The sequence below is a fragment of the Amia ocellicauda genome, chromosome 12, assembly GCF_036373705.1.
Source record: "Amia ocellicauda isolate fAmiCal2 chromosome 12, fAmiCal2.hap1, whole genome shotgun sequence".
Lineage (NCBI taxonomy): Eukaryota > Metazoa > Chordata > Actinopteri > Amiiformes > Amiidae > Amia > Amia ocellicauda.
This window is the reverse complement of record NC_089861.1, coordinates 14366373-14389140: the sequence shown is the minus strand read 5'-3', so window position 1 is coordinate 14389140 and position 22768 is coordinate 14366373. Positions and strand designations below refer to the sequence as shown.

The 22768-nt window shown below is 36.7% G+C and overlaps 1 protein-coding gene across 1 annotated transcript in view; it reads right to left on the bottom strand.

The window, feature by feature from the left end:
* Positions 1 to 809: 809 nt before the first annotated feature.
* Positions 810 to 22768, bottom strand: part of hhip (hedgehog interacting protein) — a 43504-nt gene continuing 21545 nt past the window's right edge. The window contains exons 5-13 of the mRNA XM_066718418.1: positions 20858 to 21009; positions 19748 to 19921; positions 19135 to 19278; positions 18466 to 18587; positions 16108 to 16231; positions 14703 to 14833; positions 12632 to 12713; positions 5923 to 6071; positions 810 to 4710 (exon numbers count right to left, since the gene is read on the bottom strand). Of these exons, the coding sequence (XP_066574515.1) occupies positions 4517 to 4710; positions 5923 to 6071; positions 12632 to 12713; positions 14703 to 14833; positions 16108 to 16231; positions 18466 to 18587; positions 19135 to 19278; positions 19748 to 19921; positions 20858 to 21009 (1272 nt within the window). The 3' untranslated portion in view covers positions 810 to 4516. The remainder of the gene's footprint in view (positions 4711 to 5922; positions 6072 to 12631; positions 12714 to 14702; positions 14834 to 16107; positions 16232 to 18465; positions 18588 to 19134; positions 19279 to 19747; positions 19922 to 20857; positions 21010 to 22768) is intronic.

Here is a 22768-nt window from a genome sequence, read left to right as displayed (position 1 = left end):
GATTGCTTTTATTTATGTATATTATGCCTGTGTCATTTTTTTGTTAATCACTGGATCTCACATTACATTTCCTTTTCAGAGTTCAGAATTGTTTTTTCTTTCAATAAAAAAACATTTGGACAAACACATTTCACTGCAAATCAAACCTCAGAGACAGTGACAGGGCAGGGAAACGGCACAATATTCCTGCCGCCATCAATCTAAAAGATTGCAGCCGCCAATTAAGGCCAAGGGTGGGCCTGGACACTATTATCAACAGCTGGGTTTTGTATTTTCTCTGTTGTCCTAATAACATAGTATATACTGGACTGGTGCAGACTTTTTTCCTCTTTCACTTGGATTCCAGCTCAGGAAGGCACTCAATGGCCAGGAGTTTTCCCCTCCTTTCCTCCTTCCCAACATAAGGTGTTGATAAGGTGTGGTGGATGAAGTGACACAGCTGGCAAAGTTGCAGCGTGAAAGAAGACGATCTCTGATCCTTAGTTTTCTAACACACACACACACACACACACACACACACACACACAGGGTCCACCAGTGAAGTGACGTTTCAATAAAAAGTCAACTCTAGACTGTGAACCGGACAAAACTCTCCTATGAAAGGTGGAGCACGGGCAACTGCAGCTGTCGCTTCGTGCCTTTATCTTTTAATCTGCTTTTATTAAAGCCAAATCTAGTGATAATTCCCAGTTCTCCATAAGAGAGGGGTTCAAGCACCTGGAACGCACTCTGTGTGGAAACCCCACTCCACAGAGCAACTGTACCCTGCTTGTTTTTCTGTTTAAACAATGAACAACCTGACACAGAGGTTTAAAACATGCTAATCTTTAATAGACATATTGATATTTCTGAGAGCCAACTCAGATGTTGTCTCAATAACCCTAGTTTTATTTACAATACATTATCAAATTCTTTACATGAACAAAATGTAGAAACAGGACTTTAAATAACGTTTGCGTAACTATTTCAATAATAGCAATGAAACAGAGTTTGCTCTATTCACACAATGTCTTCTCAGCAGCCCCAATAAAAGCTTCACATTAAGTGCTAACATTACATAGAGTTTAAACTTACAGCATAAAATTCATTAAGTAATAAACCAGGTATAATCAATAGCTCACACATGTATGAAATAACAACCCCCCTCTCAAAAAATAAAAAAAATCCCCAAAACACAACACAAAAACAATAAAATACATTTGTTTTTGCTGCAGATTGAATTCCCATGAAGAGATTTGTAAACAATACTATTACAGCATTATTTTCGCAGAGCAAATTACATTTGTTCTCACAACACAAATAGAAAATTGAATCATACATATATTACAGCGTGTGTAAAAAGCTTGAGAATAGTTTAAAATCCAATTGGAAATGGTACCTATGCAAAAATGTACATAGTTTCACTGCTTTTCTACCGTCCAAGGCAGTGTTAGGTTAAATGAAGGAAAACTATTGACCTGGTTATTCAAAACATACTTCATACTCTGAAGAGCAAACCCCCAAAAACTCGCAACAGAGAGTGAGTGACATTCAAAAGTGAGGTGAACATATTGCAAAAAAATGTATTCCAATGACGCAGTGAATAGAAAGACTAACTGTGAATATTTCTCTTTGTAATTTTTACATTAGTGATCAGTCTTATATTTCAGTACTTTATTTACTCTACCTCAAGTATTTTTTTTTTTATGCTGGAGTTTATAAACCAAGTCCCACATCGACTCTTGGCTATAAAATTCAGCGAGGTGATAAGTAGGTGTTGTAAGAGAGGCTGTCAACAAAATCACGAGACAGCTATGTGGTTCGCAGGGTGAAGTATTTCCTGAAAACTTCCTACATTTTGGGTTAAAGTAATGGCAGGGCTGGGTTTAGAGTGGAGTTAGGGACTCACAAGACGGATGGTGCTTGTTGCTAAAAGTACCTTCAGGACAGAATATGCCTTGACTCCACTGAAGAAAAGGTATACAATTATCTGTTGGGCATGAAAGTATGCATGATTCCTATAAAATAAATAAACTTCTGTCAAAGAAGAAAACATTCACTTTCAAAGGGTCTATTTAGTACTACTGCATGAAAATCAGTTGTGACCGTGTTCAGTTTGAATGGTGTTGCTTTTATTTCACTACACCGACCTTAAGATCCTAACGTTGCCGAGATAAAATAAATCCTCAGTACATCACATTTATACTGGCTTAGAGCACTGCAGCTTTCAAAATCGAGTTCCCTTTATCTCACACCATTCGATGCTTGCAGCAGTTCTTTACTTACAAAGCAACCAAAGAATCCTAATCAAATATTTTTCTGCACTGAATTGGAATCCTAAACATGTTTCCGAAATGTGGTAAATTTGTCTTAAATCCAACATTGAAATCGAGTGGCCTATATTTTCTGTCTGTGCTCTCTTGTTCAGAAAATGCATTTTCCCTTACACTGCACATACATCTCTCTATATACGGAAGACTTAAAAACATAAATACAAAATAATACAAATAGTTCTTTAGTGGTGCAGATGTACAACAGCAAAGACAGAAGAGGTTAAAACGTGTCATTCATTTCTTTGCCCTCAGTGTTACACTATTCGCGTTTACAAGCATTTGTTTAATTTACATGGAGCATATTTCCTGGACAAAGGAATGATATATGTATTGGAGGTCTCATATAATAAAGATACACTGTATAAGTAAATACAACAGCGAGTGAATGGATGTACAGCTTTACGGTAAGTCAGTTTTCTAACCTCAACCCACCGTCCATATATTATTATACCTTTACAAATAAAAACATGGAACAAATTATTAATTACTTTCCATCTTTATGTATTCTCATTCAGTGTGAAATACATGTCACACTGAACTCTCCCTTTTTTTGAATGCTGAACACATTACAATGCAATACCAGCCCCAGGGATTTGGCAGTTCTGTACTGTTTTGTTGTCAATACTCTTTTGTGAAGCTGTATCATTGAAGTGGACTGCTATTATGTGGTCTGTGATAAAGTTTCTGTGTTTAGGGGGCAGTCAACATAAAAACTGGTGATGTATCAAAGAGTTAGGAAGGTTTTATTCATACAAGGATGTGCTATTCTTAATTTCATGTTGTATACAGAAAAGCAACACCTAACAAAACCAAGACATATTAGAATGAAATCTTGATATATGTGATTTCCTATTTGTTTTTTATTGTATCATTGCAATAAATACAACACCTTGTTTAGCACATTGCTGTTCTAATACACTTCAACCTTTATAATTTAGTACAATCTTAACTGATGCTTACTCTTGTTCTTTCGCAATAACACAAAGTAGAGACACAACAAAACAAAAAGGTTTCTGCCCCAAAACAGGATCACGTTGTGGAATTTGATACTGTATACTAAGTACACAATACTAATAAGTACTAAGAAGACCATATTGCTTTTGCTTACCTGTTTAATGCAGTGAAACATTCAATTTTCGGTTGTATCTGGGCCCTTATGAAAGACTTAAGTGTTCAAAAATATGAATAGAAAATTCAACCCAGGACTGATATCTTGTTTTTTTCTTCTTCCTTGTTTACAGGTAAGGCACAACAATAAAAGGTTGTCTGCTTTGTGCACTTCAATGTGGAGACAGCAGTCTAGCATTATTAATATTCAAGAGCTCTTATGTTTCTCACTCCTCTACAGCAAGATGTAATACAGCAATGAATAGCCTTTTCAAGTTCTGCCATGAATCTTCTCTGAAGGTACTATCTAAGACAATAATCCATCTGCTTTGTTATATGCTGTTTTGGATGCACGTCTCTTTTTACCTGCTCAGACTCCTTCTGACGGAAGCATAAAGAATTCATTGGGACACCCAGCAAGCCTTTTTCACAGATTATGGAAATGTAAAGTATAACTTGCTTGATTTCTAATGAACTTTAAAATGGAACGGGGGCCACTTGTCATAATGAGTTGGGAATGTCATCCTCATGCTTTTCATTAATGATCTTGGTAGGTGTGCAAAGCTAATAACAAGACCTTTAGAGGGTTTATCTTTAAAAGAGCATTTTTGCTTTCAGCGAGAGAGTTAGTGGACCACACTGGGCCAACACAGCAGTTCGGTGAAGTTGTCCACATTACACAAGGGGCTGTTCTTAGCAAGTCCCACAAGAAACATACAGTGTCGGCTGAAAACAATGGTTTAATGCATAAGCAAACACCTTCAGCTGAATCCTTAAAGATGTCGTATCTATGTTAAAGCATCTGAGACTCTTGGTTTAGAGACCTGAAGGGGAAATACGAACAATGTCCCAAACTTCAAAATGGACTTCAAAAACAATGCCTCCAAACGTCTTGCTGGTTCCTGAAATCTATTTTGCGATGTCCATTCTGAAAACAGCAGAACATAGCTTATCAACTAGAGTAGAAATGTCCATGGTGCAACTGGCACTGGTCTATAGTGTCTGGCTGTCCAGATGAACAGTCGTGTTGATGAACAAAGATCAGACTAAGGCTTCTTCATACAGCTTGGGGATGAAGAAACACAGGTTGAGTTTGCCTATACAATGTAGCTAGTCAGATCCAGCAGGTATGATGTCATGTCTATGATCTGGTCCAGGATTCCTTCTCTGGATTCTTGTCCAACACTGTGGTCTGTTTGTTCACACTGCATTCCTGAGTAGCCTTTCTTACAGAAGCACTTGTTTGGCTTAACGCAGACCCCACCATGACGGCATGCTGGGTCACATTTGGCTGCAAAGAACAGACAAACATTAAGTCAGCAACATTAGGTCTTTTGTCAGGAGCTGTTTTGTAAGAATCAACCAAATAACATCATTCTGACAACAGGTTCGTTTTAAAAACCATTTTACATCAGTGGTTCCAAAACCTAGGGTTGTGACTCCAATTGGGATTGTGCCACAAATTTGAAACAAAATCAAAGGAAAATCCATAAAAATGTGTTTAAACACTTTAAATTGAATGCAGTAACACCATGGATGTGCTTTGCAATGTAATATTTATGAAGGAAAACATGTTGATCTTGTCTGTAAAGGTTTTTTTAAATCAAAGAAAAGTGTGTCATTTGACATATATCTGACATTTAAAAATACATACAGTATATATATGTATATAATTCTTTGTAAGATCCAAATATTCACATGAATCATGTCAGAAAGTATAGCCTAAGATAAACCTTGGAAAATGTATTTCTAATTTCCTCAGTCTTATTGAAACACAGGGGTTTCAAGGCTTAAACAGAGGAATGAGACAGCTGAAGAAAAGCAGAGGACAAAATGTGAAGTGGATAGATATAGCTGATATTAACAATCTCCTATCCCACTAAATTATTCAGACAATCCTGCTGCCTCCATTATAGCTGTATGTCACTGCAGATATTAAGACAGCTGAAGTGTGTGTATGTAGTATTTTTCACTTCTGGTGACAATACTACAGCATATTGCAGCACTGGAAAAAGTCCGGGGGGGGGGGTTGGGGGTTTAACTAGACTGATACCAGGCCTGGAAGATATGTCATATTTAGATGGGGCCTCCTCTCATCTGTAAACCTTCTTATGTTTCCAGATTCCCAATGATTCATTTGATTTCTGAGTCCAATTAGCTCTCAGCTGTGCTTGTGTTTTACTACATGTATTTCAGGCCCACACAACAACCAACAATATTTTTTCCCCAGTTAAAAAACACACAAAAAACATACCTCAGTTAATTGACAGACAACAGGGCCAACCAGACAGACACACTAACACATGTCCAGAAAACAAGTGATCATGTACGGCTATGAAACAAATGGTTGGGAAGTTGGCTGTGGACACCCTAATGAAATGAGTTGTAGGGTTTATCTTTGCACAGGTGTGTGGCTGATATCCCTGTTGGGAAGGTAGTTGAGTGAGTTGCAACCAGAGACAAGAGAGGAGAGGGAGAGAGGGAGAGAGAGCACGACACTCACCCACTCTGCAGAAGTCACCCTCCCAGCCGGGGCTGCAGCAGCACCGGCCTACTGGGGTGCAGTAGCCATTCTTGCACATGCGGGAGCATTCGGTCAGCAGCGGCGCGGGGGGCTGCACCGTCCGCCTGCACTCCTCTGGGACCAGAGGCCTGCGCGACACGGGAGGACAGTGCCCAGGATGAATGAATGTCCGAGGTGAATGCAAACACCAAAACAATCCCCATTCTCCCCGGCATTCGGGATTTGTATTCTATTTTTATTTAATCTTTGATGATGTGGTTGATTTGGGAGAATCACTGGAAAAGTGTGATCCTTGTTTGCTTTAAGGAGAGATAAGAGATTAATTGTTCCACGTTGCAGACTATTATTAACAAACAACGCACTTACACTAGTCATCGCAGTGATAATGAGAGAGTTAAGTAAAACATGATGTTACCTACAACATATAATCTAATCAAAATGTCTGCTTTTAAACTACATCGATTAAAATGATAAGTCTGAAGGTAACAGTTAAGTTCATAACACTTGTTTGATAACATAATGTAATTTGGTCTGGAGATATGATGTATATCTTATTTTTGGTACAATCGATTGGAGAATGAAGAATGAATGAATCATCTTAAGAATGAATCTATAGTATGGCTGAATCACTATCATTGCTCTTAGGTCCATAAGTAGCAAAACACACTGAAAGCATCCACAGAAAATTAGAATAATGCAAACATCTTTGTATATCACATCCACAAAGTCATGCTGTGTATGTCAAGTATGTGGTCACCTGCTCCCCTGGAATGTAGTACACAAAAACATGCTTTTCAGAGGTGTAAAACGAGTTCAGTATTTGTAAACTCACCTGACCTAGATTAGACAGACAACACAAACATTTTTTTTATTTATGTATTTATTTATTTAAATAAGTGAATGATTATACTTGTGTTACTATAAAAACACTAAAGATAAATAACAGCAAGTGCTTCTGAAATTCAGCTGGTGCAAAATTGCTGCCACATGGATTCAATTAGAAAAAATGTGATACCCTTTGATATATTTTATGAGCTGAATAAACTCCTTAAAAATCACACTTCAGTGCATTAATATATATGGGGTAATGAGCTGCAAGTCCTACAGGGCTAGGTTCTCCCTGTTTTTGTAATTGCTGAACTGTTAATGCATCTAACAGGCACATACTGTAATTAGACTAGCTAATAGTAGCAATATGGGAAATGGAAAGTGAAGTGTTCTTAACAAGTTCACATCCTGTGTATGTTACTGTGATAAATGCATGGGAAAGTTAAGCAGTGCACGTATATCTTAGTAGCAAAGGAAAAAACAAACTGATTACGCTATCTATTTGCAAAACTGGCTGCATAATATTTTAAACACTTGGTCAGAACCTCCAGACTCAGAATCAGTTTCACTTGCACTGCAGATTAAATGTTTCTGCTCAAAACAAAACACAGTCGTGACTATCTAACATGAAATCAACTTAAAATATCACTGTTATTAACTTTGTTTTGATATGAGATTCACTTTTGGATGGTACCCTTTTATTTTTTAAACTCCATCATATGCAAACATATTTTGTCTCACATATGGCTACAACTCTTTCATTTCAAGGACGTAATTTAGGTTAAATTACAGTTTATTGTCTATAATGAATAGTCATTTCAATCCAACAGAGTTATTACTGAGGTTAGGTAATTTTATAATACGTGAAGCTCATTATCATTATCAAAAGAAAACAGATTAGTGTTGTCCTATATATATTATATATATATATATATATATATATATATATATATAAATAGATATTAAAGATCCCAAACAGATTATTTTAAGAGCAGTCTATTGCTTTTTTTTTGACAAATTACCATTCTGGGAGAGATAAAAATACATTTTGTGAATGCATGGTTTCCACACAAATCTGGCAGCAGAGGGACAACCTGAGGTCTGAGCTATTTCACTGCAGCCTCATTGAGGGGCTGAACAGGAGGCTAGTTCCCATGCTCTCCACTGGCTTTCCACACATACATGACTTCTTTAGATAAATACTTACTGCAGTTTGTGTGTAATGGGGTTTCGACGTGATAGGCCATGTAGCATTTAAAAAAAGAAGAAGAAAAAAAGAAAAAGTCCCCAGAGAGTTCTGTAACACTGTTAATAGCACAGAGGTCAACACAACTACTAAACAGTTTGTATTACTGTCAGGGTGGCCATGAAAACAACACCTGCTGTACCAGCACTTGACAAAGCAGCTGGGTCAACAGGCACTGTGGGAATTGATCAACTTCGGGAGGCCACTTGCATGAAACACAGACTGATAAATTAAAGGAGGGCTGGCTTATTAGGTTAAGACTGTCCTATGTATGCCTCTTCTAGAAATGAATAGGAGGGAAAGGAATCAGCTGCCCTAATGCTAGATGGCATACAAAACTATTGTTCCAGTCGGGAGACACTTCACCAATGTGTACTGCAGAACTCAGAAGTCTAACATGGGAAATAAGGCAATAAAACCATTCAATACTATTTGTTTTGTAGGTTTAATTTCATATACATTATAATTATTGTATGTGCTTTCACACCTTTGTTTTCATCCACTAACTCCGAATATGTCTTAGAATACCCCCTGTGATATCAGCACTAATTAAATAATTCAGTGTACTTTTATCATGAAAAATGCTTCACGGTAATTCAAATCTAATCTTAGCGAATACCAGGCAGATAACTATTCGGTCTTTATGAAACATGAAGAAACAAAGAAAAAATGTCACTGCGTGCATAGACTGGCACCTAAGAAATTATTTTATATTTTATTCTAGAGTATAGCTAAAAAAATAACTTAATAACAAAGCCCCTGATCCTTTTTTCCTTTTCTATTGTTGAAGCTTTTTATGGTTTAATCCATTGTTTAAATTGTACAAAATAATTTACTGTGTATTGTTAACCAGAGTCATTCAGTAAATGTGCTATAGAGCTTTGTTAGGGTCACACAGTAGTGTGCCCCGTCTTTTTTAAGATTTAGGTGACACTACAAAATAAGAGACTCTTTGTGATGAATAAGGGCTCTAGGTCCAGGGGTTGTACTGACACTGCAGAAGTGTCAAGTCTGGAAGTCCACTGGACTATGTAATTTGTTACTTCTCTAACTCATGCATATTATAAAGAGGTCCCTGGAAAAGTTATTTCAAGTTTTAGTCCCGTTTGAAGTTCATACAAATAATTGACATGCACCTGAATAAATGTATGTATATTCCTTAGATATATTTCAGCTATGCACATTTTGGCCACAAGTATAATCTTTTGTACATACAAAAACATGATTTGGCTTTAATCTTCAATTATTTTGGGATGTGACTCAAATAGATTTTCTCAGACCATAGTTAACTAGATAATGTGTACTTTTATTCATGGTTTGACTAAATTTTATAATATTTTAGAGAAAGAACATGCATAGTTTCCTAGATACTCATGTAAACTACCCATTGTTTCTGTTTTATCCCTACAATATGCCATGGAAAAAAGGTTTACAGAGCAATTTGGCTAGTCAGTACTATCTTTTTTACTCTGCTTCTCATCAGATATTGCTTAACAGATTTCTCCTTTCCGTTTCGAGATTCAGTTTCAGCACTAGGAATAAATACAATTCTATTTGTAAATTACTATAACTGACTTGGGACTGCGACTGCGTGTGGCAAGGCAATTGAGATAAGGAATTTTCAATGAAGCATGCAGCGTCTTAATCAGACATTACATTGCTCTAATTATAGCAAAACATACTACAATTCCCTTGCAAAGCTTCAGAAAAGCCGTCAGGCCCACATGGCAGAGGGTTTAACCAAACAGTGCTTAAAGGCATTTTAAATATTTTAATCATTTCTACAAAAAGCAACATGTCAACAATCACAACATGGCGATACACATGGGATGCAGGCCCGTATATTTCTCATACATGGTGGCCTATTTATATTCTGCTCTACTCAACTGACAAACAAATAAGTACAAATAAAGTAAATTATGTGGGAACTGTTTACTGAAATGTCCCACAAGTTTTAGGTCATATTTTTTCGTCTTTTCTGTGTGCACCCAGCTTGGTTGTCATGATCAAAACATTATGTGCATGTAAGCCTCCAAACCTCCCCAACATGCAACACAATACACATACACGCTACAATGGGAGGTCCAGTGTTTCAGGTATATCACCAAAAGACCACCCTACTTGAACAGGCAGCAGGAACACAAAGCCAGGGTCAGACAAGTGAGCCCCCATGTAATTAGATACTAATAATGGGTTCGATGTGTAAAAGTAACTCGTGGCCCACAGACCAACAGACTAAACAACCCAATAGATGGTGGAAAGAATTGTTCCTCGGAAAATGCTGCAATGCCAGAAAACATAAATAAAAAGTAACACAACGGCCTTGACTGGGGACGGCAGAAACATCTGTGTCCTAATTAATTGCATTAGACTTGGGTGGTACTGTCATCACCTAGAAATAATTAGCACGGGATCAATTTCTATTGTAATTTACACACAACCCCCCCCCCAAAATAAAAATGTGCCTGGGACACTTTAACCCTACAAGGGCAGGTTCCCTTTGGAAACTTGAAAAGAGGAGTTTTCTCTACTTTGTTCAGCTGTATGTTTTAATTTAGCTCACTTGCCATTGGCTTCAATGCAGCATTTGTGAATTCTTAAGCATGTCTATTTTTACACACTATTTAAAAGCTGTAATTCATTGTGGTAAAAGGGAAGGGAATTAGCAGACTAATAGATTTTTATTGGCCTTGTGGTTTTATTCATTTGATTCAAACAGTGCAATGTTTTAAATTAATGCTCACACCTAATTGAAAAGGCATGTTTTGTTTATGGCATTTTGGAGTGAAACAACTCTGTAGAAGCAATGAGAAGTCTAACCACTTTCAGATCACCCCTCAAGTTTTATATTTGTATGACATTATTTTTCAAATATAAATCTTGCTTGCCTTTGTTTCTAGTGAACATGTGATAAAAAATGACCGAAGGGTTTTATAAATATGGAGTGCCCTAAATATGGTTCTTTGCTGATCATAAGATGGAAGCCCGGTCCACCTTCTCCTATTCTTTATTGAATAGGTATAATTTGTGAGAGCTACTGACCTCAGCAATACTGCCTCCTGGGATCATTCCACAGAGGTGTGGAGAAGAGAGGAGGAGAATCCGGGAAGAATTATTTATCCACTCCTTACTCTTTAATCCATACCTTAATATTGACAGCACTGGACTACAGATAAAGCTCACAAAAATGGAGTGCTCCCATAATTCTCCTGGCGGGGGCATGTGGAATAATTATTCACTTGGTGCTGATTTCTTAATTTATTTTGTACTCTTGGCATTCTTGACTTGAACAGTGTTATTTTATGTCTGCATCTACATTTAGCTTTTTGTGCTAGTCAAACTATTTAGCAGATGCTTTTTAAGGTCTCCAAAATACTGTATATATTCTTGAGATTGAAGGACTGTATGATTGTTAGTCATCCGTGATCATTTTTAGCAGTGGGATGAATTTAATGTAATATTTACAAATCATAAGATGTATTTATAATCATGGTACCAAACCATACTTAACATTAAAATAAACTAAAGATAATAAGATACAAGCAGCAAAACAATTAAATTTAGAATCAAAGTGTTCTTACAATTCTAAATCTATCGCGAAATCACTCCGTCCAAATTAAAGTTAATTACGAATTAACGGGAATGTGACAACGTGCTTAATATCTGTAGTCCATCACACAAAGTAGGGAACATCTCAAGTTTGTTTCACTTTACAGAAAACAGTCCACCTTGTGTTATAAATCGCTGTCAAATGGTGCCCTCATTTCCCCACAGTGTATAAATCCTGTCAGAGATTTGAGCTATGTTGTATATATACCACATGTGCTCTTCAATAATCTATGGAACAGAAAACATTCACCATTCACTTATGTTGGTATAAGAAACACGTTACACTAACATTTTGAAATCATATGCTTACCCTTTAATTACTGTCATTTATATGAGAGAGGGAACCAGCTGGGGGATATTTTGTTTAAGGATAAGGTATGGCATGTTACTGGGAAGGTGCAAGAGGGCTTTAAATAAGCTTGCCAAACTTACAGTCATCTGTTTTCCTCCAACAGAATCAAGCACATCGGTTAAATTACACAATTCCCCTGTGATAGCCACCCCACAGAAATAATTATAATTTTGGCTTACATGGAGTCCAAATATACAGTATTAGAACATACTGAATAATAAGACCCCATATGCACAATGCATTGTGGGAAATTAATTATCAAATTGTCAAAAAGTGTCAAAAAAAGATTGAGCAAAGTGATACTTCCTGATTAAAAGTGTGAAAAATTAGCTTTGAGGTGGAAACCTGCTTTCTCTTTTAACTTCAGTGTAATTACGTAATTGTTTGCAATTAATATCTCTCCGTTTCAATGTTTTCACAGAAACAGTACAGGATGAATACAACACAGATCGCAGGAATCACCCAAAAGGCTCTCGTTAGTACCATTAATGAGATTGAAACGTTCTCCATAGTGGTCTACTACTCTCTCCTGCTTTCGATTACACAGCTAATGAAACCCAAGTGCTGGGCAGCTCGGTTTGCTTTATTCTTTATCACGCAACTGTTAGGCAAGACTGGACTCTCCTACGCAATATTGTATAAAGGTAACGTACCTTTTTGGGTCGACCAGCTTGTAAAGTTTCCCGCTGTGCGACTGGGTCATGCTTTTGCTGCTTGCCAAAATGTACACCTCACCTGTGAGAGAGAAGAATGACATGATTTAATAATGATAGATTAGACAGGTGGATAGGTATTTTGGTAAGTCTCTATAGGTGTACATGTTGGGGTGATTGTAATGGAGGAGGGTGATTTCTTAGGCATGGTAATAAATGCTTGGCACTAGAATCATCAGAATACTTTGAAATACAGCAGTGAAGCTGTCTAGTAAATGCAGTACAGCATATGCCCTCACAAAAGGGGGGGAAATGGTAAACACATGTGATTTTTCTGTCTTCCAGGATGAAAACTCAGATTACCTTCCACTAGCAAATTATGACCAAATGTTAGCTTGAATTTTGAAACAAAGATCTGGCCAGCATTAGGATCTCTACTGAACCCTAAATCATATGCTCTTATTATTCACTGTGCTTTGAAAATTAAGTATTACACAGCTGTAATTAGTCTACGAAAGCACAGCTGGTGTGGTAAGACTTGTGTCACTGCTTCACACAGTGGCCAATTATATTCAACAGATACAGATGCTCTGATTCCCCACTTAAAGATTTAAATGTCTGCTGGGGGTTGACAAGCAATATTAATATCTCATTTGATCCTTGCCTGTATTTACATATATACAGGGACACTAATTCATTGCCATTGTTGAAACGTGGGTAACACCGTGCCCTCTGATGAGTTGTTACCTGCCTCAGATATTGTAGAGGACACAATATTGTGGCTCTGATGTGTCTATTTGCTCTTTGTTCAGCCAGTGTTACAAGTGTTATGGATTAATAGGAAAAGATAGGGAAGACATACACAGAATGATGAAAAATAATGCTATGAGAAAATGTAAAATCTGCTAATTCATATTTTTGTAATGAGGTCATTTGTTTTAGTGTCTCAAAGCTTTTAAAGAAAGTAAGTGAAATACACTTCCCCAACTATTGCTACAGCTGTTCAAGTCAAATACAAGCAATTTGCCTTTCCATAGTTAACATTCCTACTTTTTCTTTTTTCTACAGCAAACAGTTGAACTTGAACAGTTATAAAGAAATACAAGCGCATTGCCTATTTCTCTTCATTGTGCCATTAGTGGGACTTTACAGTTAAAGGGGGACTAGTTTTGATGCTCATTGACAAAGTAAAGACAATGTTAACTATATAAAATCATGAATCAAATGTATTTTGCTTAAAAAGCTTCATCTGGACTCATAATGCCATATGATTCGTAACCTTGCAATTTTCTCTTTTATTTTTAAATGTCCCAAAACAGCCCCAAGAAAATGTTGTACATCTCAATGCCTTTTTGTTAGAATTCGTCATAATGTGTTTAGAAGAGAACAGTCATCTTTGGATGCTCATTTTATGGAAGTGAATGTAAAATGTTTGAACAGTTAACTGGGAACGAGAGCAGGGCTACAGAAGGATATCACCTTTCCCCTCACAGGCATTATCTGCTCTGCTGGCAATGAGAAATGAATTTCAGTTGAACAACACCTTGAATTTGAGAAGTTGTTTTTATTCTCTTTTGTCAACCTCTCCATCACTAGTAAAAATAATAATTACTTAAGGGGAGATTTAATACTTTTGCAAAATAATTTCCACAATTACATACCTTAACAATTATATAATGATACAGTTTTTTGACGATGTTTATTTTTTATGAATGAGTACTATTTAAAGCCCATAGTGAATGTTTCAATAGCAACTTCCTATATTCAATACATTTTATTACAATTATTGTATATTAAAGCCACAAGTGTTTTTATGAAAATAGATTTGTCTTCTTATTGAGGGTGTCTATTTACTTCTGATACAGCTCTGAATGACTTCAATGTGGCTCTTTAGTGGCTCTCTAGATTAGTTCCATCACAAGACAGTATGCCCTTCCACTTTCAACAGTTTTTTTCTTAAAATAATTTAAACTTCCAGCACGCTTAAAAAATATTCCTTACAATACTGTTTGTTGAAAAGAAAACGCTTCTAACGCAGGATTTCCACAAGTGTAGCAGAGACGAGGTTTACCTAATTCATCTTCTCCAAAGCCCAAGATGTGACCCACCAGAGAGCTGCTGCACGAACCGCTGCTGCCAAGACACAAGGCCTTCTCCTGCCAGATTCTGCCTGCTGAGGATTTCTGGAGGATTCTGAAATTCCTGTACAAATACACAATACATCCCTGGCATCAATGAACTGGATTACAGACTGATTAAAGTAATTTGCTGCTTCGTGATGCCACAACAAAAAGCAACAAGCCTGCTGCTTCAGGTGATGAAAAGCACACTGGAATCGCAGATGCCTTCAGATTGCAGTATTTAATGCGCTCTCGGAGGCCACTTCCAAAGCTGGCTGCTGCAGTGCAAAATTCAATCCAGTTTTTCTGACTCCAAATGAACTCCAGATAATTCTGCAAAACTATGTCCTAGTGATTTAATCTCTAACATCTTACTTTTTCTGTCTATCTGAATATATAAATAACCATTAATATGCTTTTAAAGTCTAACAGTTTCAGAAAAATGGAGCACATTTTGGTTTTGGAGCATGAAACATGTCTGTTTTGATATCTTTGTCATGGTATAAAACATAATGGATACCTCATTTATACAACCTCTATGTAAATATTCAATGAATTCATAGCCCAACAATACTAACTGTAAAGACTGAAGTAGGCACAAGACATCAGTGTGCATATACAATTTCAAATCAAATTAACTTATTCGAGCACTAAACACTGATTCTTCTTTCCCTATATAATCTCCTCTGACACTCTGACTGCACTCGAAGGACTTAAACCTCAAATTAAGGGATAAGAATTAATGAGACGATTTTTCTGTTCTGGATTTTGTCTTCTGTTTACACAAGAACCACATATTGAATTCCATAGGGAGACTGAATATTATAATGAAATTAATGTGTATCAAAGCTACACAAAATGTAAACAAAATCAATGTATATCCCATATATAGAAATGATCAGTTTGTAGCAAACACACCACAGTCTTATTTCCTTGAGGTAGCTGACTGTGGTATAAGTCCACCCAATGAATCAATAATCAATCTTCACATACTAGCCTTCTGAGGAAAACCTTATGTTTTATATCAACACTCACATCTGCAGAACTCTGGTATACATACATTAGCACTCACAGCAATGGCTGGATCATTTTCTAAGCCCAATTATGAAAGCTCACTAGCTTAAGTTGTTATCCTGTTATTGTATTTCAGAAAAAGAACGACAGTTTAACTATTAATACCAGCACAGTAATACTAATGGTAATTGAGCACACTTGTTCTGATTTTGTTTAAAACAAAAAAGAGTAATGCCTAATTTATATCACATTACATTTCATTTATGCTTTCCATAAATGCATAATATCCGTTTGGGGGTAACCTTGAGATGACAGTGTTTCCTTTAAATTTCTCACACTTACCCATTTCTGTCCCCAAAGACAAAACTCCCATACAGCCTTCTGGATTGGCAGCCTCTGTATATAAATCCACCAACTGGGGGTGCGCTACTGGTTGATTTCAAATCAAAGAGTGAAGGTTCATTTTCTGTAAAAGGCAAAGGGAGACACAGCTAAAATATATGAGATAATTAGGCACATACAATTAGATTACCCTGCATTCTGTTTTAGGGTACAAGAGGGTTAGTGGAGACACAGTAAGGACGCTCCAGTCTTCAGACAGGCTTCAGATCTTTGGGAGTTGTCATAAATGCTATGTTCAAGGATCCTTAGCAGAATATTTTACTGGGACCACTGCAATTGCAATTAAACTGCAACTGCAATTTCACTAAACTAGCTGAAATTACAACTTTGATAAAATCCTTTAAAAAACAATTTTCAAGAATTGCAAGGGTCTTCGGTGAAATTTCTTGTAATGCAAGTCTGGAATAACAAAACTATGCCTATTATAATATTTATAATGAGCTTTTTCTAACACAAATAGGAAAATAAAACTGCAACACTCAGCAGAAAGAAACTAAAACAAAAGAAAGAGAACATGTAATTTTGGAACAAGTGAATCTTAAAAAAACAAAACATTCAGCAACACCATATGCAGACAACACACCATAGCGTGATTCATTTATGTTGGAAACATTTTTCAATCCAGTCATTTAACATGTATCTGGAGCCTGATTCTAGCACAAGGGATATAATGCTGTAGAATAGGGTTATTTAAGAAGTTTGTTGTGGGTTTTTGCACGAACCCTGGTTGTATATTGAAACCAGTTCCAGAACATTTCAGTGTGCACATCTGCATAAGGGCTCAGGAAAAGCCAAGACAGCATTGATGGCTCAGAGCACGTTAAAAGATCACAATGCCTGATCTTGATCTGTTGCTTAGCTTATCCCACAAAAGTCAGAAGTGCTATATTTCAGTGTAGATCACATATTTCCAGTGCTAATATAGGACAGATTGGGTTTAATGATCTGCACTGGTTAGCAATAAGCCATTGTGAGGTTTAACAGTTTGATACATTTTGAATTCAAGACATATGAATTCATCTGAAACCTATGGAACAAGTGAGAAACACATGAATGGAATTTAGATTAATGTGAGTGCATTATCCCTTTCTTTTACAAATTACACTGAGCATATGTAGTTCATGTTTTCCATTTTCTTTCTGGGAAATAAGCTGATCTACACAGGCACTGGGTAAACACTATGGCAAAGGCAGATCAGTCAAGACATTAAAACTAAAGGTGGCAGTTGTGTGTTTACATATATATTGTATAGGATTTCATTATTTTAACAAAAATCTAACTTAACTTTTTCAGATTTGAGTGTAACATTTGTTCCACCATATTTATTAGATTGCTCTTGCCCACATTTAGGTTTTCCTTCACTAGTTTAATTCACAAATGCTTCCAAATCACATTGCAATAAGAAACAAACTGTGTTAATTAAAAATCTTTAAATAAATCACACTATGGGATACATCCAGAGATAAAAAAAAAAAATGTTGGTGGGCATATAATATATACTCAAAGAGAGGTAGTTTTTCTTTCAGTTCCATATAGCAAAATCTACTATGAAGCTCTCCATAATTTGGCCCAATCTGCGGTTTCTCTGGGAGAGGCCCTAGACTGCATAACAAGGGAAGTGGTTTTTATCATAGCTGAGGGGCTTTAGACTAGGTTTGTGGGGTGGCTCAAATAGTTTCTCTGTGAGAAACCAGTGTTATTTTGTAATTAAAACCAAGCAATTCTAACAGTAACCTGTCTAATATTTTTTTCCACAGGAAACACCATTGTTCTGATAATAAACGTTTTGATTAAATTGGTTTCACTTTTCAGCAATATCCACAGAGGAATATAATTGTATCCATTTAATCTGTAACACTGCCAAAGCATTGTTTTTAAGATCATTAATAGTTTTGACTTGAATAATTATATACCATACAGCCAAGCCCTAAAGCTTTGACCCGAGGCTTTTGCAAACTTCAATCCTTTTCACTAACAAAGAAGTGTATTATGCTGTGTACAGTGTATTACAGCATATTGTTTTTTGCTCTGCATTTTAAGCTTCTATATGTCTATATTGTGAGTATAAATAGCAGGATTATTATTCACCTCATCATTTGTACAAAGTGGACGATGGTTTTAAGAAGAATTAGACACTTGGGTTGTTGTTAAAATCGTTAAAGTCGCTGTATACTGTATCTGTTTTTGTCCATGATTTACACAAAATGCCAAGTACTGTCCTCCAGTAGTAAACCAAGCAAACCAAAAATGTGATTATAAATCACATACATCCATAAATCAGCTTCTTGGCAAACTTACCATAATCTTTACCCTTTACAATCTGCAGTATTCTTCCTGTTGATGAATTCCTGCTACTGGAGTCCGTGCAGAGTATCAACAGGCTGCCATTCATATCAAGGTGATGGCGATCCACGGCACACCTGTGAAATGGCAGAAATGTATACTATCTTTACAGGCAAGACACGTCTTCACACATGCTTTTCGCTGGATGGCGTACCAAGTGGATTTCTGATCATAAAGAATGTATAAAAAACCTACAATAAATCCATTGCAACTATCTTCACAAGCAATTACGAATTAATCTGAAAACTGAACATTGTCTTTTCAGGATTATAAATATGTCACGTATCCCAATTAAAAATGTCCGATTCCTGCTCCTCGCCTCAGATCCAGATCAACCACAAACTTGAGCAGCTTGAAACTCAAAGCACATACAAAAAAAGTACAGGTGTGGGAGGTAGGTGTGAACCACTGTGGAAGGTAAGTAAAGGGACAGCAGGGAAGTCACTTCACCTCCATTGATGAGACCTGCAGCTACTCTCAAAGAAAAGTGGAAATCTGGTTAAGGGTATAAGGGTATCGTTTTCGTTTTCTTCTTTGTAAGATAAAGCCCTCCTCAACTAGCAAGATGTGTTTGAACAACCATCTCCCCCCATTTAAAAGACAACGTAGCACGTACCCACTTACCTGCCTGGGTTATGCAGTCCGTGTGCGAGAATTTCAGGAGGCTGGTTAGTGCTGTTAAAGTAGGGGTTATTCCTGGGAATGGAGTATGGAGCGCTGCAGCTCTCTGTGTCAACGTCAACCCGCAGGATTGAGCCTGTGAAATCACTACAAACAACATATGGTTTAGGGATAAAACCTTTAATCAGGAAACATCATGCCTAATTTACAGTGGTGGCACAGATCAGCCTACAATGCCTTTCATGCTGAAGAACGCTTACCAAATGCATTTGATTTTTTTTCTCATATTTGAAGTTTCAGACAAGACTTCATTAAACAACTTTTCCACAGTATTACTCTACAGAATAGATTACTGTTGCTACTTAAATTTTTTAAAGAAGGGACTATAAAATAAACCACAGTCAAGCTGCATGATTCTGTTGGTCTGATTCACCCCTTGTTCCACAAAAATGGCAACAAGAATGTATTGCCCTCAGATGCAGAATGTTAAGATGTTGTTGCACCACAAGTTGGTTTACTGTGTTGAAGAAGTTGATTTTGTGCAGATAAGCAGCCACAGGTATATGCAGGTGTTTGACTTTGGCATTTATGTGCAAATGAATACTATTCTAGTTACCTTAATCCATCCATCTCCTCCATATCATCTAGAGTGATCATCCCATCTCCCAAGAAGATATACAGGAAGCCATCAGGCCCAAAGAGTAGCTGCCCTCCAAGGTGTTTTCTGTGCAGCTCAGCAACTTCTATCAATACTCGCATTGTCCTGGGGTCTACTTGGTTGGGGTTTTTCCTAAAACAAAAGAAAGTCATCACACATGAGCTCAGTAAAACACAACTTTAAAATTAATGACTAATCAGAGCATCTTTCAATTAATAGAATTAGCTTTATTATTATTATTATTATTATTATTATTATTATTATTATTATTATTAGGACACATCTATAACAATTGTAATCACTCACACCCTTTTGTATTCTATGTTATTGGACAGTGCACAAAAGACCGTTGCAGATGAGGGGAATGTTTTTGAAAATATATTCCAATGCATTCAAAATATGGAAAATAACTACACTAAAAGAAGTATTATAAATTATTACAATCGTAAAATGCATTTTATCTTCCTCTAAGTACAAGACAAATCTAGACAGACTGCTCAGTCTTGCTCAGATAGCCCTGGAACTAAGAACAAGGGCTCTGAACCAACGTGTTTCTACTCAGTTCGCTTGGCAACTTTAGGTTCAGGCCTTTCCAAGTCCCGAGGGAAGTGAATGGAGAAGAAAACCACTACAATATCACATATAAATGCCATCTTTCAGTAAAGTGATAGGGCAGGGCATTTATAATGATGAAAAAACATATTATTTTACCTTCTAGTGTGCCCAAAGGTAAATGCCACATTTACCTGCAGTGTAATATTATACACATCATTTTCATCATTTCGTACCGCCCTAAGAGCGTTGCCAAACCACTTGATGGAGTATTTAATTATATGGGATATATCACCTAATGCAAATATGAAAATGTGAAATAATACTACTACTACTAATAATAATAATAATCATAATACATAATTTTAATCATAACGATGATAAAATCTGGTGCAAACCGTTATTTTAAATATCCTAATTGTTTTGCGTAAGGATCATAATTGCAATATCAATAGCAATAATACAAATAGCAAGATAATAATAGCGGATGACACAGTTTTCAGTGCTGACCAGTACCTGGAGACTGTATATTCCACCACTCGAAGAATGTGGTCGTGTGGTCCAATGGCCCAGCGCTCCTGGTTGGTGGTATAAGAGACATAGAGCTTTCCATTTTTCTTGTAATTGGGATGGAATGCAAGGCTTAAAAGTCCCCTTTCATCTCCTCCCTGCAGTCAAATGAAAAACACAAAGAATCGTGAAGTTAATTATGTTCTTTACTGTGTTGCTGTTAGAGCCCCCCTCTCCCTCTCGCTCTCTCTCTTTCTCTACGGCTAATCTGTGCCCAAACTTTCCTTTTCCTTTCTCTCCTACAGCATCAAAAATGATTATAAAACATTTTACTTCAGGCAAGGTTCTCTCATAGCCAGGGCGCACACAGTTGTCTTCGGGGCTTATCTATGAGCAGGCCCTCTTACAGGCCTATTGTGAAGTGATTTGTGTATGTAATCTTTGGGGGGTATCCATGAATACTGGTTTAAGTGCCTAAAAGAATTTATTAGGTTGCTTGTAGTTCATAGAAGACACAAAAGTCCAGAATCTTCAGTCACTTTTAATCCATGCAGAAACCAAAAAACCTAAAACATGGAGTTCGCTGCCAACTCCCACTGTCTTGGCAACATGTTTAGAAAACAGTTAAATTGCTTGTGTAATACGTAAACCTTTGTTTTACCCTGGAGGCAACTACATCAGTTGTCACTACTCTGGTGGTCCGTTCATCATAGTTAGCTCTAATAAGCAGCTATATCGTTTCAGTCTCTGGGCATGGCAATCATGTTTTTTTTAGTTTTTTTTTTTCTCTTTTCCCATTTTTTTTTTTAAATAAAGGAAAGGAATGAACAGAACGCTGAGCTTTTATGCTAAGAATGTTTACAACATGATCCCGAGGCCATTGTTTCAGTTGAAGTTTATCACGTTCAAGCCCCCCCTCCCCAGAGACACACACACAAACAACATTGAACACACTCCCTGATCTAAATAAGGTAAGGGTAGGGATTAAAAACAAAACAAAATAAAACAAAACTTGGGATCTGTTATGAAATGGAGCTAACAGTCTCCTGCAGTGATAACACCCTGAATGAATTAGTCTGCACTGCTGTCATGCCATGCAGCTGAGTACTCCCCCCACAATCTTTTCCATCCACGTACCATATGTTTTGAAAAGAATCTACAAGGAATTTTATAGTAAAATTGAATGAATGTGAACAGCAGAATAGAAAGGCAGGGGGAAAAAGAAGGCTCAGACAATTGCATTTTACTCAGACGATTGAGGTCTGCAGGGTAAGTCAGGGAGAACTGAATTATCGCCCTGGTACTGCCAGCTATGTTTAAGCTCAGAAAATCATTGACAGCAGAAGGACCCCTCATGCCAAGACACTATTCAGAAAAACAGAGCACCTGGCATGTCCCACTGTGTCAAAGGAATAAATAAGAATAATAAGAAGGTTGTGTATTTAGAGAGAGTAGTTTTTCTCCATCAACACCTAGTAACCAAGTCGTAGCTTTCACGTCTATTTATAATCTGACTGAAAGACAAAACGTCTTACTCCATTTGAATGACTTTTTGGTCTTACGTTTGAAATGTGTTATTTTTGACCCCGTACAGTACGTTCAATTTCAGATTCAGTGACCTATGTAACAAAATAAACACTGAAACAACGTGTCAAGATAAAGGCCTTTCATTTTTAACTCCAGGACCACCGAGAAACAATTGGAAACGCACAGAGATGTTAGCTTTTACTAAAGATCCTTCTTACAGAATAAAGAAGAAGGAAGACTACAAACGAATAAATAGTCTTATGAAGGAAATACTATAAATCATATTCAGAAAACAGAAGGAAAGATTTTTTTTAACAGATTTTAACTAAATTAATCACTCAATTTATGATATTCAAATAAATGTCTGTGCACGGCATTGTTAAAAAAAAA